This window comes from Etheostoma spectabile, chromosome 17 (genome assembly GCF_008692095.1).
Source record: "Etheostoma spectabile isolate EspeVRDwgs_2016 chromosome 17, UIUC_Espe_1.0, whole genome shotgun sequence".
Classification (NCBI taxonomy): Eukaryota; Metazoa; Chordata; class Actinopteri; order Perciformes; family Percidae; genus Etheostoma; species Etheostoma spectabile.
In genome coordinates this window covers 7,452,504-7,468,327 of record NC_045749.1, presented here as the reverse complement: position 1 = coordinate 7,468,327, position 15,824 = coordinate 7,452,504, and the positions used below count along the sequence as shown (strand labels likewise).

The 15,824-nt window shown below is 38.6% G+C and overlaps 2 protein-coding genes across 11 annotated transcripts in view; one reads left to right on the top strand and one right to left on the bottom strand.

Annotated features, from left to right (window-relative positions):
• Positions 1–13,524, top strand: part of rgs17 (regulator of G protein signaling 17) — a 25,144-nt gene extending 11,620 nt beyond the window's left edge. For all 5 annotated transcript variants that reach the window (XM_032540996.1, XM_032540999.1, XM_032540998.1 and 2 more), the window contains 4 exons: positions 210–340; positions 4,059–4,133; positions 4,242–4,473; positions 5,042–13,524. In XM_032540996.1, the coding sequence (XP_032396887.1) occupies positions 210–340; positions 4,059–4,133; positions 4,242–4,473; positions 5,042–5,230 (627 nt within the window). In that variant the 3' untranslated portion in view covers positions 5,231–13,524. The remainder of the gene's footprint in view (positions 1–209; positions 341–4,058; positions 4,134–4,241; positions 4,474–5,041) is intronic.
• Positions 13,525–14,601: 1,077 nt separating this feature from the next.
• pcnx2 (pecanex 2) overlaps positions 14,602–15,824 on the bottom strand; it is a 28,079-nt gene continuing 26,856 nt past the window's right edge. For all 6 annotated transcript variants that reach the window (XM_032540938.1, XM_032540940.1, XM_032540937.1 and 3 more), the window contains 2 exons: positions 15,647–15,823; positions 14,602–15,063 (listed from right to left, as the gene is read on the bottom strand). In XM_032540938.1, the coding sequence (XP_032396829.1) occupies positions 14,890–15,063; positions 15,647–15,823 (351 nt within the window). In that variant the 3' untranslated portion in view covers positions 14,602–14,889. The remainder of the gene's footprint in view (positions 15,064–15,646; position 15,824) is intronic.

The following is a 15,824-nucleotide window of genomic DNA, read 5'->3' as shown; positions in this document are numbered from 1 at the left end:
CACACACACACACATACATTTTTTATATTTTCTTTTTTTTTCCTTTCTTATGAGTCATAGCATAGTATTGCTATGATATTGCTAATGAACTAAAATTATAGCATGGGTACCAAATTTGAAATTGCACTCTCTGTGATTTTATTATTATTTTTTAGGGTATTTAACAATGTTTTGTGTGTTTTTTTTTTCTTTGTGTATCCATTGCGAAGCCCCGTAGTGTGAGTGGAGTGGAGATGAGAAAAAGGCAGGCGGCGCACATCGAGGCCACACCCCAGGCCCCTGGACAGCCCCGACCCAACACCTGCTGCCTCTGCTGGTGCGGCTGCTGCAAGTGTCTCTGGTGAGAAAATACTATACTATACAAAACTGAAGTCTACTATATATACTATACTAAGTCTGTGTCTGCAGAATCTAATATCACCCAGTTTGTGTTTATTTCTTTTCCATCATATGGTTTTTACGGTAGACTGTGGTTCACTGGCTCAGGATAAGAACACTGTACTTACTATAATTACTATAATTAATATTTTTTCAAATAATTTATTTAAGTTTGCTGTTGATAACTACAGCATAGCCACTTCATGAAGACCTTTATAAAAAAGAAGCCTTGCAGACTGAAATAAATATGACATTGACATTGACTGAAGCAACTATGTGTTGTCTGTGGTAAAGGTGTGTTTGAAACGTAAATATATGCAGTAGTGTAGTGTACAGTAGATTTGATTTTTTTTAATTGATAATGAAAATAATCATTAGGGCCCGAGCACCGACAGTGGAGAAAGCTCTATTGAAACTGAAGGACTTCTGGCAAATTAATTGCCTTTTTGAGGGGCTTAACATACTCAAAAACTCACAAAAATTGGCATATGTGAACATATACGTATTTTAAGGGTTTCGGCAATAGGCACACAAAAATGGCTCGCTAACGCCCCCTACAAATTTTCAAATTTTGAGCCCCTGCAGTACTTTTAACGTAGACTCACGAAATGTGGTACATATTTGTAGCATGTCAAGACATACAAAAAAGCCTTTGGAGCCATACCCTAAACCCAAAAGGAACTCTGCCATTTTGAATTAAAAGTTTGAAATGATTTTGGCCAATTCCACATCTTGTACTTTAATAAACTCCTCCTAGGAATTTCATCCAATCGACTTCAAATTTGGTCTGTGCCATCTTAAGACCTTAGAGATGAAAAGTTATTAAAAGAAAAACTTTTTGTCATATGGCATGGCTGTGGCGGGGCGGCTATTTTGTGCGTTTAGCTATTGAAACAGGAAGTGGGTGTAACTTGAGTGAACATCGTCCAGTTGGCTTTTAAGGATTCATGAGAGTGTGAACCCTGAAGGTATATACATGCTGATATTGGCTCAAAGTCATAGCGCCCCCTAGTAGACCTGAAAGTCAAGGTGCTATACTTTAACAAACTCCTCATAAGATTTCATCCAATGGACTTCAAATTTGGTCTGTACCATCTCAACACCTTAAAGATGAAAAGTCATTAAAAGAAGAACTTTTTGTCAAACGGTGTGGGCGTGGCGGCCATTTTGAGCATTTATGGATAAACAAAGAAGTTGTTGTAACTTTAGTATAATTGTCATATCTGCCCAAAATTTCTCACGTTTGACAAAGGTCCAGCCTTGAAGAGGCCAAAATTGATTTTTGGTCATAGCGCCCCCCGTTGGCAACAGAGTGTGTGAGGTTTCATTAAACTCAGCAGAGAGTTCCTTCTTTATTGTTGATGGTTTGGCTTGCAGCTTTAATAATAGTTGCAGCTTTAATTCCTGCCTTGCATTTTTGAATATGAGAGAAAAGAGTACACAGCCAACACAACAAAAAACATTTACTGCACTAAATGCCCCTAAGCAAGGCACCAAAACCAGTAACTGCTGTGTAGCTCCCATCACTGCTTTACTGTGGCTGCTCTCTTGCCAGGAGAGAGGAGTGAATGAAACATTGTTTTCAGGCAGTGAATGGTGAATGTGCTGCTTTTTTCACACCACTTCATCTGAAGTGGTGGCAGCTTGTGGACTGGGCTCGTAGTGAGTGCTGTGTGACTCCGCTGTGTGTTTCTCAATCAAATGCTGGTGTCAGATATCCAGAATGAGCCTGGAATATATCTTCAGTACCCTATGTGTTTATTTATTTTAGCGTTAAGGCTGGGAGGGATAATATGCCGTTTTCAGTACAAATTTCACTGAATGCTCTCTGTTTTTTATCTATCATGCCGAGTCAAAAGATCTGTGTGAATGTGTGTGAGTCACGGGAGATTTCGTCTGCAGCCGTGGTGAAGTTTTATGGGGACGGTGTATGAGTGTTAATGGTCACGGCATACTGTTACATTTAGTTTTTCATTCAATTCAATTTTATTCATAGTATAAAAACATAACCGTTATCAGTTATCTTGAGACACTTTACAGATAGAGTCGTCTAGACCACACTCTAATATACAAAGACCTAGCAATTCCAGTAATTCCCCCGAGCGCAAGCATTAGTGCCACAGTCGTGAGGAAAAACTCCCTTTTTGGAAGAAACCACGGACAGACCCAGGCTCTTGGTAGGCGGTGTCTATCGATGCTGGTTGGGGGTGTGATGAACAGTGGCAATAACAGTTACAATAAAGATAATGGAACAATGACTATAAATAGTAGCCCTAGTAGTTCATGGCACATCAGAGCACCGCAGAATGCCACAAGATGCAACATGGCACAGCAGAGCATAGCAGGGTGTAGCAGGACGCACGCAGGAGGGCACGGCAGGTCACCGCATTGCAGGGAGTGTAGCAGGACCTCAGCAACATCTGCAATCATGATTTTGGTGCCACCCTATTCCAAGGCAGCATTATGGGTGAAAAAAACAAAACATAAGGACTCCGAGGAGTAAACACCCCAGAGCTAGGTTAATAACAAGTATTTCTGGCACAATTCATCCATCCTTTTTCTCTTTTTTTTCTCTACTTTCTGACCCCTCTTCATCCACCCTCACACAAGGTTCCTTATCTACTAGGGGTGCCTTCTATTTTGATCCACACATCACATGCAAAACAGCTGTGAAGAACAGCCTGTATATTTAGCTGCATTGTAAGGGCGCCTGGGGTTGTGGCTAGCTTAGCCATTTACTGCCACACAATAGGGACTTTGACAAGAGACAGCAAGAGGAAGAAAAGAGCCTCCATGGTGGGACAAAAATAGACAGCTCAGTGTGTGTTGCATTGTGAACTTAGCATGTGTGACTGACCTACGACAGACAGAGAGGCTACCGTGTGTATGAAGTGCTTACGTTAAAAATGCACTGAAGCTTTGTTTTATGGACTTTAAAGCTCACACCAATGCTTCCCAATGTGATTGATAGTTGGAAGAGGTGAACTGAGTTAGAGCTGCATCTAACAATCGCTCACTTTGTTGATTCAGCTGCCCATTATTTTCTTGTTCAATAGACTGTTAATTTTTTGGTCTATAGTATTTTTGGTATATATATATATAACATCAGAAAAATTCACCAAAAAAATCACAATTTCCTGTTTTTTTTCTGACCAATTGTCCAAAATCCAAAAATATTCAGATTACTATGAAGGTAGGGTTGGTTGATTATTTCTATTTTCATATTGTCCAATCGTGGTTACTCAAGATCGCCGATAGGTGAACAATAGAAAAAGTAAATCAGCCCTGATACGGATCTTGTTGATTGCCTCTGGACATCCCTAGGGAGAGGAGAAATTTGGTTGTTTGGATACAGTTAGATTTTTTTTTTTCTTGGGTGGTAACTAAGGATGGTGAATGATGATTTACATTAAGAAAAATAATTTTGTATCTTTGGAATTTATACATTTGTCACAATCAATGTATTGTTGCAGCCTTAATTGTACATAGGAAAATAAAGACACCAACAATCTTATTGTCCAATATGTAGCTAAAAGAGGACGATAATGAATTATGATCTAACTGTGACTCTCCATTTGTAACTTAATCTAATGATAACTTAAATGTATCCATTTAAAATGCCAGAAACATGCCAAGACGCCATGTTGGCGAGCATAATCAATTTCTTGTTTTCAATCAAGGAATGAAGACAGGATGGAGAGGAGTGAACGACAGACCTGCACCAAGATGGACAGTATTGAAGCTGCAGAGGAACAGTAAGTCCAGCCATCATCCCTCTGGTCTTGCATGTTTGTGTCAGTACGATTGTGTGTGTGTCAATCTCACACACATGAATGTCTTCATTTTTGTATGCCCAACTGTAGACAGCCCAGTCTAGACGAGGCACTGTTGTGGGCCCGGAGCTTTGAGATGATGCTGCGCTCGCTGGAGGGCCGGGAGGTCTTCCGGGAGTTCCTGCGCTCTGAGTACAGCGAGGACAACCTGCTTTTCTGGATGGCCTGTGAAGAGCTGAAAAAGGAGACTGATCCCTCAGTGGTGGAAGAGAAGTCTAGGATCATATACGAAGACTACGTGTCCATATTATCACCCAAAGAGGTACCGGCTGTATTTATGTTGAATCAGCAGAAGTGAGCCACCACAGCCATGTTAGCAGCGTGCCTCTAGTGATGGCAGTGGTGGCCTGTCGTTCGGTCAGGCCACCACTGGTCCAGACTGAAATATATTTTTTCATAGTCTCCAGATGATAAATCCTAATGACTTTACATGTAGCCCCATCATCAGGTAAAGTTACATATTGTCCGACACTTTGGTTTATTACTAAAACTTAAACTATTCAGTTGTACTTTGGCTTTAGTGCCAAGTTAAATATTATCATGCTGACATGTTATACTAAGATGGGGAACATGGTAATAAACATTGTACTTGTTGATCAGTGTCTTAGCATTGTCATTTTGAGATGTCATCATGCTACTGTTAGCTTTTAGCTTAAAGCACCACTGTGCTTAACTAGAGCATTACAAAGGTGCTAGCATGGCTAAAGACTCTTGTTAAGAAGCCAAATAGTGAACAACCTGTCATGTATTTGAAGAAGCCACTGGTACTCTATGGATTACTTAAAAAAAACACCATGGTTTATAAATCAAATTTGTTTTCCACATCCCAGGTGAGTCTGGACTCGCGGGTCAGAGAAGGAATAAACCAGAACCTGGCGGAGCCCAGCAACCTGATGTACGAGGAGGCCCAGTTCCAGATCTACAACCTGATGCATCGCGACTCCTTCCCCCGTTTCCTCAACTCCTCCGTTTACAGAGACCTCCTGGCCAACAGGAGGCTCACCTGCCTCGACACCTAGACTCCACCACACTCCCTAATTGCCATCGTACGCCAACGAGACTACTACTTAAACTTCAAATACTACTATGGTGCCAGAAGTCGGGTTTGGAAAATCTCTCCATCTTTTTTGATTGAAAAGACTGAATGACATCCAAGATAGCTGGTTGTTTTTTTATTTATATTTTTTAAGCAATTTATATCCAGTTCTCCACTGGAGCCAGGTCGGCCTTTATTGGTTGGTTATTGGTCAATTTAAGACCATTAATGCTGGCCAGTGATTGTTTTGCTAGCAATTTGTGCTGTTAGTTGAGGTTGACTGGCCAACCCACTTGTCAACTGAAGTCAGTTGAAATGGCCAACCTGATGGCCAGCTGCTGGTTAACTGTGGACAAGGACTCTCAGGCGGTGGGGGCAGAAAGAGGAGAGCAGAAAGTGGACAAGCCAACTGTTGTACTGTAATATTTAGACCTCATGCTTTCTACCTTCACTTTAATATTCTCTCTCTCTCTTACTCATTCTTTCATGTTGTTTTGTTTTTTCTAATTCTGTCCCATTCCGCAGATGTTTAATATTGTGTTTTTAATTTCTTTACTGTCCAAACATGACACCTAGTTGTTGGTGGGAGTTGGGGCGTCTGCCCATTTAACCAGAAGAAGCACTGGCTCTGCATGTGACTTTCTCTCTTTACAGTAGCTTGACGATGTAAGCCACGGACTGCAACTGTTTTTGAATACTGAGATATATTAAGTCTGGATGTGTATATTCAGTGAAGGGAAAAAGGACACTTTGCCAATTTATAGCTTACTGCAGTTTTTCATTGAGGAGACATGATGGCTTCTGCGGCAAAGGCAACATACCCATCCATCCGTCCACCTGTCCATCCATCCATCTGTCCGTCCAAGCACTTTCCTTCTTTGGGATTCTTTAACTGGGAGAAGTAAGGGCTAGAATTGTGGTTGGGCAGCTACATGTATTATTATTACTCATGAACTTTAGACAAAAAATCTCTCCGCTGAGAAAATCACAATGCCTTTACATGTAAGAAAAAGGCAGCACAAGCGCTGCTGGAGTTTTTCTTGAAAGCAACCACAGTTTGTCCAACAATTTCTACCTTCCATCTTTTTTCCCTCCCTCTCCCTCCAACTCAGACCATCACAGCCTGACAAGCACAGGTGCCCAATGTGGGGGGAAAAACACAGCTGGAGAAAATATAAACAAACAAACCCACAATAACTCAAAGTCCTCTACATTTTAAGATTGTCGCGCAGAAAACAAGGGTTTACCTTTTAGTGTTTTACCATGATTTGAGCATTATGGAAAGCTGGTTCTACTTTGAGAACGTAGGGAGATGCAGCAGGCACTGATCTAATTGAAATGGTTATTGAGCCCTGGCCTTTGTCTGTAAGGCTTTAGCTTTAGATGCTGTAGGTAACATGACAAGTTGCTGGAGATGGACGTCCAGTATCACGCTGCAGATACGTGCCACGGGTGCCAGACATGATGTCAAAGATGCTGTGAAGAGCTATCAGATGTGACTTGTCACCAGGCTGTCGGCCATTCTGGTGCATGTCTGCTTCTCCAGCAGATGGAGCTGGGAGAGTGTATGGTATTCCTTCAGTTAGCCACTGTCCATTTAAGACACTCATTTTTTTACCAGAGCTAGTGAAGAGGGTTGGTATAGTAATGCTAACCTGCTACCGTACTGGGCTTGCGAAGAGAGTTTGCGTAGTCACGCTACATGCTAGCCTTCTCAACAAGGCTAAATAGGTTTCAGCATGCTGTAGGCAAGTAGTCCTCCTGCTTGTGCTAGCCAATCCCTTATCCCACTGCCAGCACTAACATATTCTGGTTTGTTTTTCTAATCTGACTTTGACAGCATGCAATGATAATATGTGTGTATGGTACAATTACACACTTAACAGAAACATTTTGATAAAAAAAAAAGAATTAAGGGGGTCTTGCCAAATGTCCCATTAATGTTTTTAGTATGTAAAGTTTTTGTTTTTTGATGATGTAAACTTTTGAACTTTGGCCTGTGGATGTGCAGTAGAAAGTGCATGAGTGCAGTATATGCTATTCTGTTTAACTAACTCGGCCTCCAAGTCCATTCATTGTGTAACATGATGGATAGCTAACCTTAAAGTGTCAATGAAACAGTGCCACTCATTACTGATAAATGTAGGCATCCATGTTGCCACCTTCTTTACAGTAACTACCTGAAGTTCACGTGCCAAATTTGGTCTAGATTAAATTTAAGAGTAGACGGTGCAGGATGTCTAGCAGACTATTGAAGTGCAATTGGAGGTCGGTAGTGATTAAAGAATGAAACTGTGTACTATTATTTTAGATTGGTTATTAAATTATCAGAAGTTACTAACCACGACACCTGTCAGAATACTCAGAATGTTGTAATGCCACTTTTGGATTAATCAAGAAACTGACTCTAGTTAGCATTTGCAAGATTCACTAGATGACTGAAGTAAGGCAACAGATCTTTTTATTAATAATAATTTAAATAAATACAGGTCCTCTTCTCGAGCCTAAATGGAAAACAAGTCCATGGAGTCAAGGTATTTTGACTTTTACACCAGATTTATTTTCACTTAGTGTTAAAAATGCTAACTAGATGTAGATATCACATCAAATCCAAGCTATCATATTACCACAAAAGTTTTCTGTAGTATAAGTGTTGGTTATAAATTGGTAACACTGACACTGTAAAGTCAAGAAGAATTTTTTTGCAATGTTTCTTCTTGAAAATATACTATATTTAACTTGCCAATACAGTACTCACATGCAGACTGCATTAATACCCATAAGGACTTGATTTGATAATGCTTAGCTGCTGTAATGAAGAGCCGTGCACGCATGCGCATAAGAATAATTAACCGATTCTGAAACTGAAAGACCAATTGTCACACTTACTCCTTGAAGCAGTTTTCATTTCCAGGCAGCAGTTAGACATATTTGTAAATTTTTAACTAGTAGAGTAGAAGAATGCCTGTCACTCATAAAGCTCTCTTGCAAACAAGTCCCTCTTCTGCTCAGTACAGCTATGTTTCATTGTTGCTGAGTCTATACAGTAATTAAAATGACAATGTTTCACCAAGAACCAGATAATGAAATCATGGTGCAATTAAACCAAGTTTACATTTATAAATTGTGAGATGTGTGTACCTTATTAAATACTTGTAACCGTGGGGAGCTAACTGTCCCCGGTGTGAGCGGAGAAACCAGTTTCTGCCCAGTGCTAATTCTTTTAGCACTTTACAGGGTTTACAGGGAGGACAGACACAGCAGAATCCCAGGTAACAGTGTTTTACAAGGAGGACAGACACAGCAGAAACCCACGTTTTCTGCTTACGTCCTTTCCTCTTAATTTATTGTGAGTTTTACACAGTGGGGGAAAAGTACACAGTTGTTTATTTTTAATGACTGCATTTCAAATGTAGATTTTACAAGCAATGATGATGATGATGATGTGAAGTGATGTGTCATCGCTGAGTTTAGATATTTTTTGTCTTTAAATTCCCATGGGTTCCAAGTGAATGGGTTTTTGAAACATGACGTGAAAAGGTTGAGAGCTGTGTCCAGATCGGGTGGAGGAGGTTTGCGAAGCTTTGGCCTTACTGACACGTTTTATTTTTTCCTTTGTATAGAAAAACAACAAACGTCTCTGTAGGCCTTTCACTACCTCTCATGTTGGTTAATTTATTTCACATCTAGTTGTTAATGTACAAGTTTTTTTTTTCTAGATCTACTTGAAGCCTAACACTGTAAACAAAAATGTGCACAGAAAAACGACTATGTACAGTATATGACCAGAGGGGTTGAAGAGAGCTTGGCCTAGTCGACATTATTCTTTTTGTTTGTCTGTATGTTTGTTTTTAATTGTGTTGAGCTGAACTAGATTTTGCATCTCTATAAAGAATTCAGGAATCTACTGTCTAAGGGCTAATCCCATTTTTGCCTATGCAAATCTGTTACTGTGGGTGAGTTGGGAAAGTGCGAACTACAGCACCTTTCACCTGTTTTAGATGGACCATGGTTTACAATGCCCTTTGCTGATATTCTTCAATCTAAGTCAGCAAAAATGTATGCTTATTTTTGTTTCTATATAAAAAATAATATATATGATATATATGTGTGTGTGTGTATATATATGTATATATATATATATATATACATATATGTATATGTGTATATATATATATATATAACAAGTAATATACAGAGAAAATAGTATATGCCTTTGTGATGATAAAAAAGAAACCTTGCTGAAAACAAATAAATGTGTTATTGTCTGACATTATGTGGCTGTTTGCTGGAGTCTTGGTAAGATGATGTAGACGGAACTCATCTGACGGTTAAGCGACTGGTTGAAAGGTTGACTGTCATTACTCTGACTACAACACTAGTAGCTGAACCAGTGCAGTATTTCCTAACTGAGGGGGAAAACATTTACTTATTTAAGGGGAAACCACATCATTACTTTCTTTGACAAATATTGTTATCCAGCCCTTGCCTGTGAGGGAAATAAGGTATTTGGGCCACCCAGGACTTGTCCTTGTCATTTTTACCTGTAACATTTGGTCATTTTTAAAGCAAGACTATGCATCTTTTGCTAAACAAAGGCCAAAATTGCCACTGGTGACAATTAAGGGATAAGGGCAAATGACATAACATTGTGTAAAAGTAGAGTCAAGTCATAGAGTCAGCAAACTGACTCAGTAATGTCATTTAAAGAGGTGTGTAAGTTTGCTAGCATTAGCCACCACAAGCTAGTTGTTACACCATACCAAAGTAAGGCTGCAACGCCAAAACCTTTGAGTATATAAAATTGAGCAAAAGTGTGTTTTACTGCTTATTAAATTAACTTTTCCTTTGGAAGAGTCAGGCTGTTATTTCATCATCAAGTTGCATAGTCTCACTTTGAAGAGTTAGAACATGTGCACTGTCCATATGTAAGTCACATTTTATAACCAGTAATCCATTAAGAAAATAAAAGGATTCCACTTGCCATGAAATAATTAACATTTTAGCATTATTATCTTTTTGTTTGTCAGTGGACACTGCACAGCTGTTAGTGTTAGTTTGTAATCAGATGTGTGCCGCACCATGTCGTCAGCAAACAACAAGAACTTATTTTTCTATTCTTCAACTTATTGTTCTTTTTGTAGCCACATCCAGTCAGACTATCACTGTGCTAATACAGTAGCGTTGATGTGAAATGCATCAGCAGAAGTAGACTTTCTGTGTTTTAAACACTCCACCAATGCAAGATGTAAGAAAAGTCAATAATACATTACTTACAAGACCATTCACTCAGCTTTTAAAAGACACGTTTAGCTTAGAGTTAAGGGTTGATTTGAGTTTTAATAATTTATTTTTTAATTCTTTGTACAGAAAATGTTTTGCTCCTGAACTGAGATAGAAATTATAATAGGAGGGTTGATGTATAGATTTTTCATCCACAATTCCTTACAGTGCATCCTGGAAGAAAAAAAAAAAAGGCAGGTTGTTGGTTTGAAACTCAACCTGCTTTGTGTGTTCCCTCAGTTGAATTTGGTGCCTCTTTATGCTTCACAACAGACCTCAAGATCTCTCTCTCTCTCTCTCTCTCTCTCTCTCTCTCTCTCTCTCTCTCTCTCTCTGTCTGTCTCATTTCCGCTCTTTGTAAGATTACAGATACAACAGAGCAGAGACCGTCCCATTTTACAACAAATATAACACTGATGTTTGTTCCTCCTACTGACACCCTCATATTGTCTGTTTTCTATCTCTTCCAGAGGTGTTTTTGCTACTACTAAGGAAAGAGATTATATTTGTGCAGGTACCTGGTTGAAGTTGGTTTTCAACAGTTTTAGGCAATCACTTTTCTCTTTATTGATTTAGATGCCTAAGCCTCTTGTTTTTTTGTCATGCCTTTGTAGATAGATCACAGTCGGCGAAAGATTATCCACAGGTGAAAAGAAAAAGAATTTTATTGTCACTTGCAATTAAAAGAAGTGACAGTTTTTCTATTTGCATGCTTTTTGCTAAATAAATGAAATAATTCAGTTATTTGCTATAAACGATACTGTATGAGTATGTATTCAAGTACTGCAGTATGCAGACAATTAAAAATATCACAAACTCTTTTGAGAGGTTCATATCTTTCTTCTAGTATGTTTCACTAATAATATTGACAGTTATGGGTTCTTAATTCTTGTTTCGAGTGTCTCAATGAAATGCCAGAATGTCTAAATGACCCTCTTTGTATTAACAAATATACACTATGGTTGGTTATTTCCACATGCATGACTTGCAGAGTAATTTTACCAGGACAATGCTAATGCAGGGGGCTTTTTAATCAACACATTTTGTCAGTTGAGCTCAACTTTTTTCTATTTTTCACTAATTGCTTGACGTTGGATTATGACTGAGATCCTGTCTGTTTTGTCATTATTAGCATCAGGGCAGGTTAAATCTTTTCATTGTGCTCACTAATGGCCAGCAAGGAAGTGTGGAGTGAACTGTATTATTTATTATCTTGCCACACAAAGCAAATGTCACCTCAGTGTTTCAGATTTAAAATGGTGAGATAAGAAAATGACAGTGCAGCTTCAAACAGAAGCCAGAAAGCTTAAAAAAGTTCAGTAGATTGTGCAACTTCCTCATACATCTCAGAGCACTGTGCCCCTAGCCGTCAGGGTTGGGATCAAGGATCTGATTGCTTTTCATCATGACTTTTTTTTTAAAGTTTTTTTCAAAGAAAACTGATCGTCGATCCTTGATCAGCAGTCGCTGAGATGCAGGAATCCCTTAACTGTAGCATTATGAAAAAAAAGATATTTCTGTCTTATTTGTCCAACTTTGATAAAACATTTATCCTCTGTTGTAGAATATGACAGAAGGGGCTCATCTCATGTAGCCTTGTCTTCTAGGGACGTTAATCTGTACTTTAAGACATATGGTGCAAATTTAACTGAGCATTAAGGAATTTGTACAATGTGAGAAACATTTCATTATGTTGGTGTTGCCAATTCTCTACGTGATAGTACTCTACAAATGTGACTGTAATTTTCACCAAGGGTAGTAGAATCAAGATTAAAGAAATATTTACACAGACTAGTTTAGAAAGTGTGGATTTCTTTCTTTCTTAAGACTTAACTTGGTCAACAAGTTTTACAATAGCTATGTAGAAATGTAGAAAGAAGCTTATTGCCAAGAGTTAGATGAGAAGATCGAGACCACTCTCATATTTATGTGTGTAAACTATGAACCTACAGCCAGCAGACGGTTAGCTCAGTTAGATTAGCTAGGACTAATTAGCTAAATGGATGAAACTGATATCCTGGCTCTGTCCACCTATAAAGATCACCAAGTGTACCTTCTTTGTTTAATGCGTACAAAAATAATGGGTAGAAACAACAATTTTTTTTTTATGGGGGATTTTGTGTCAGATGCTTCCATAAAGGACCAGGAAATGTTTTTTGCTAAGCTAACCGGCTGCTGTTCATGTCTTCTAATCTAACTCTGCAAGTAAAGTGAATAATTGTATTTCCGAAATGTCAAACTATTCTTTTAAAAACAATTGAGCTACGTAAAATAAAAAAACAATTAAGGAAAAACCTGGTTGAATTTGCCTGACACACTGGTACAATGTAACTGTCCCAGGAAGTACAACAATGCGGCTTTGCTGGATAAAAATTATAATCTACCTTTTGTTTCAATGTAAAGGGGTCAAAGGAAATGTTAGAATATAAATCACATGTTCTGTTGGACTCGAAATGTTCCTCACAAAACACATTTTTTTATTTGTCTTTCACGTTGCTGTTGTGGGTTTTTTATGTCATCCTTCTGAATCATCAACGTATAATCGTTGACATGTAACACACCTGAAAACTCTGTAAACAGGCACTGAACATTTGGAAGCATGACTGATGTGGATTACAAGCTACCATATCACACCCAACTGAAATTGTAACTGTCACACTATTCACTGTTTTTTAATTTGTTTTAACTTAATTTATTTTAACAGCAGGTTTATTTCAGTCATTGTTTTTTTCTTTTATCTCAAAAGACACAAAAATGTTGTCCATCCGCCTTTAACTTTACACAGTTAAAGTTAACTGAACACGTTAACAGCGTGTTCAGCTGTGGTACATTTTCATCTGATTCAGTCTCTATCTTTGTTCACACAATGACATCTTGCATTAAGAGAAAACTCCAATCTATGGTAACTGCCCTTGAATATCTGTATTTAAATAGTGCTGCTAGAGAAATGAATTTAAATGTAACAAACTTACAATAAATACTAAATAGATTTTTTCCAACTGTGTCTGTCTCTGTTTGACTGGAGGTGTAGAAGATAATCAGCAGATACAACTGTAGATTTTCTACACAGTATAGGTAAACATTGTACTGTCAGGGTGCATTATTCAATTTTAAGACACTTGCGACTCTACAAATATAAAGGTATCCATATTTCATAGTTTTATGCTATGAAAAAGTAGTGGTGTAGCTGTATGGATGGCAATACTGGTCGGATTGATCGGTCCACCACTTTTCCCCAGACTGAAATATCCCCACAACTGTCTGATGATTGGCAGGTCATTTCTGTCAGACATCCATGGTCCCCAGAGGATGAAACCTTGATTTAAAAATGATGAATGGATTAATGGATATTAATGGATTTTCTTTATTAAGTATTTAGATTTTCATATTTTATTTTTTTCAGTTATTATTACAGTTACTTGCTTCTGCAAATTTCATTTCCCAACGTGAAGGTCGCGATAATGTTTCAAAGCTTTCTCCACATTATAAATTTTTGGGGAGGAACCTTTATTTAATTTCTTAATGTGTAAGCCTTAAAGTAATCCAATTCAAACAAATTCCAAATACTGGAAGCTCATTAAATTTCTTCCATGTATACGTTTTAAATTGTAAATGTTAACCTAAACACCGGGCCTAAGTCTACAGACATGTAGGAGTTGATTTGGTCATCACACTACAATATCTATTTGTTTTTCAGTTTCAGTCAGCCACAGTGGAAAACTACTCATCACAGAAGTGTGGAGCTCAGATTGCTGACTGAAGGCTAAATGGTTTCAGGGATCACATGCTGGCCTCAAATGATATATATGCATCATCCTGGAAAGTTCCTGGAAACACATACAGCCTTTTCTGTTAGACAGGAAGTACCTTGGAGGGGTTTTGCATTGTATCTTTTGAAATTATACAGGGTGATTTAAAGTAAAATGGGGGTGTTTGGCATTTTTGCAGCTTCTATGGTGCCTTGAGAAATCAAAGTAACAATAAGGCATTGTCCTAACATGAGTGTAACCTCCCATCATAACACATTGAAAAACATGGATGACATGACTAGAGGTAGAAAGAAAAGGCAGCCTCAATTAAAAACGTCTTTATTTCATCAATCGGATCCAAGATCATGTTTTCAGACTTGTTTACATTCAGACAAAAAGGTGAGACCACATGCTGAGGACAGGAGAGGAGTCAGGTTTGTGTGCATGGGTGCTCTCTCATACAATCGTCTGTATGTTTGTGTATATGTGTAACTTTTCATACAGTCCTCTCTGGATATGGGCACGAGTATGGGCACTCTCATAAGTGTTTGTGTGTGTGTGTTTGTTTGTGTTTGTGTGTTTATGTGTGTGTAAGAGCTCTCTCTCTCTCTCAGACAGTCTTTTGATCCGTCACCTCTGGAGCTTTTGAGATAGATGCGGAGTCCTCCTGGGTCTCGTCTAATCCCTGGCTGCAGCTTCGGTCACCTAACTGCACGCTGTCTTTCACCGTGATGGCTGCGTTGGAGTAAGTTGCGTCTATACTTTCATACGGCTCGGATGTCCACTGAGAAAGAAAGGAGGCAAGGAACAGGCGCATTAGAGAAACATTCTTTGTTCGTAGCCTGTACTGTACTTACACCATTTTGAATCCCATGTCAAACTAAAGGAGCAGTGAGTATGAGTTTTATTTTCCCACAATAAAAAGCTGCAACATTGATTATACCTCTTAATTATAAATGTTGGAGGGAACAAGTAATTGACGATAGTATTATTTTGATGTTCATGAAGCATATATTTATTGTGGTGTACAGATGGAACGCCAAAGTAAACGTTATCAAAGCTCCTTATCTTTAGGACATTTTAAAAGGAAATTGTCATCACGTTTAATTCATAACGTCTAATCATTTCCCTTCTTTTTTCTCATATAGTGTTTCATGTGTTTCTTTGTTTTAATTGGATTTTTGTCTACTGTCTAATTTTCTACTAATTTTGTGTGTTTTTTGTTGTAATTTTGGTTGTTTTTTCATCACATTCTTTTCTGTTATTGCTTTTTTCCCCAAATTTGGGGAGGTCCATTGTATAAATAAGCTTTTTGACCTCTCCTGACACATTCCCTATTTTTTCATTATGTGGATTTGTTAAGTTACCTGTGTGGCTCTGCTGCTGGACCGGTGCGAGGGCCCCATGGCGATGTTGACGCTGGACGAGGACTGTGTATCGGTGGTGTTGCCCCCTTCAGCAGCAGACAGCCCAGAGATAACCAGGCCACTGGAGAAACTACGCTTCCCAAACAGCAAGCTGAGAGTGGACGAAGACGAGGAAACC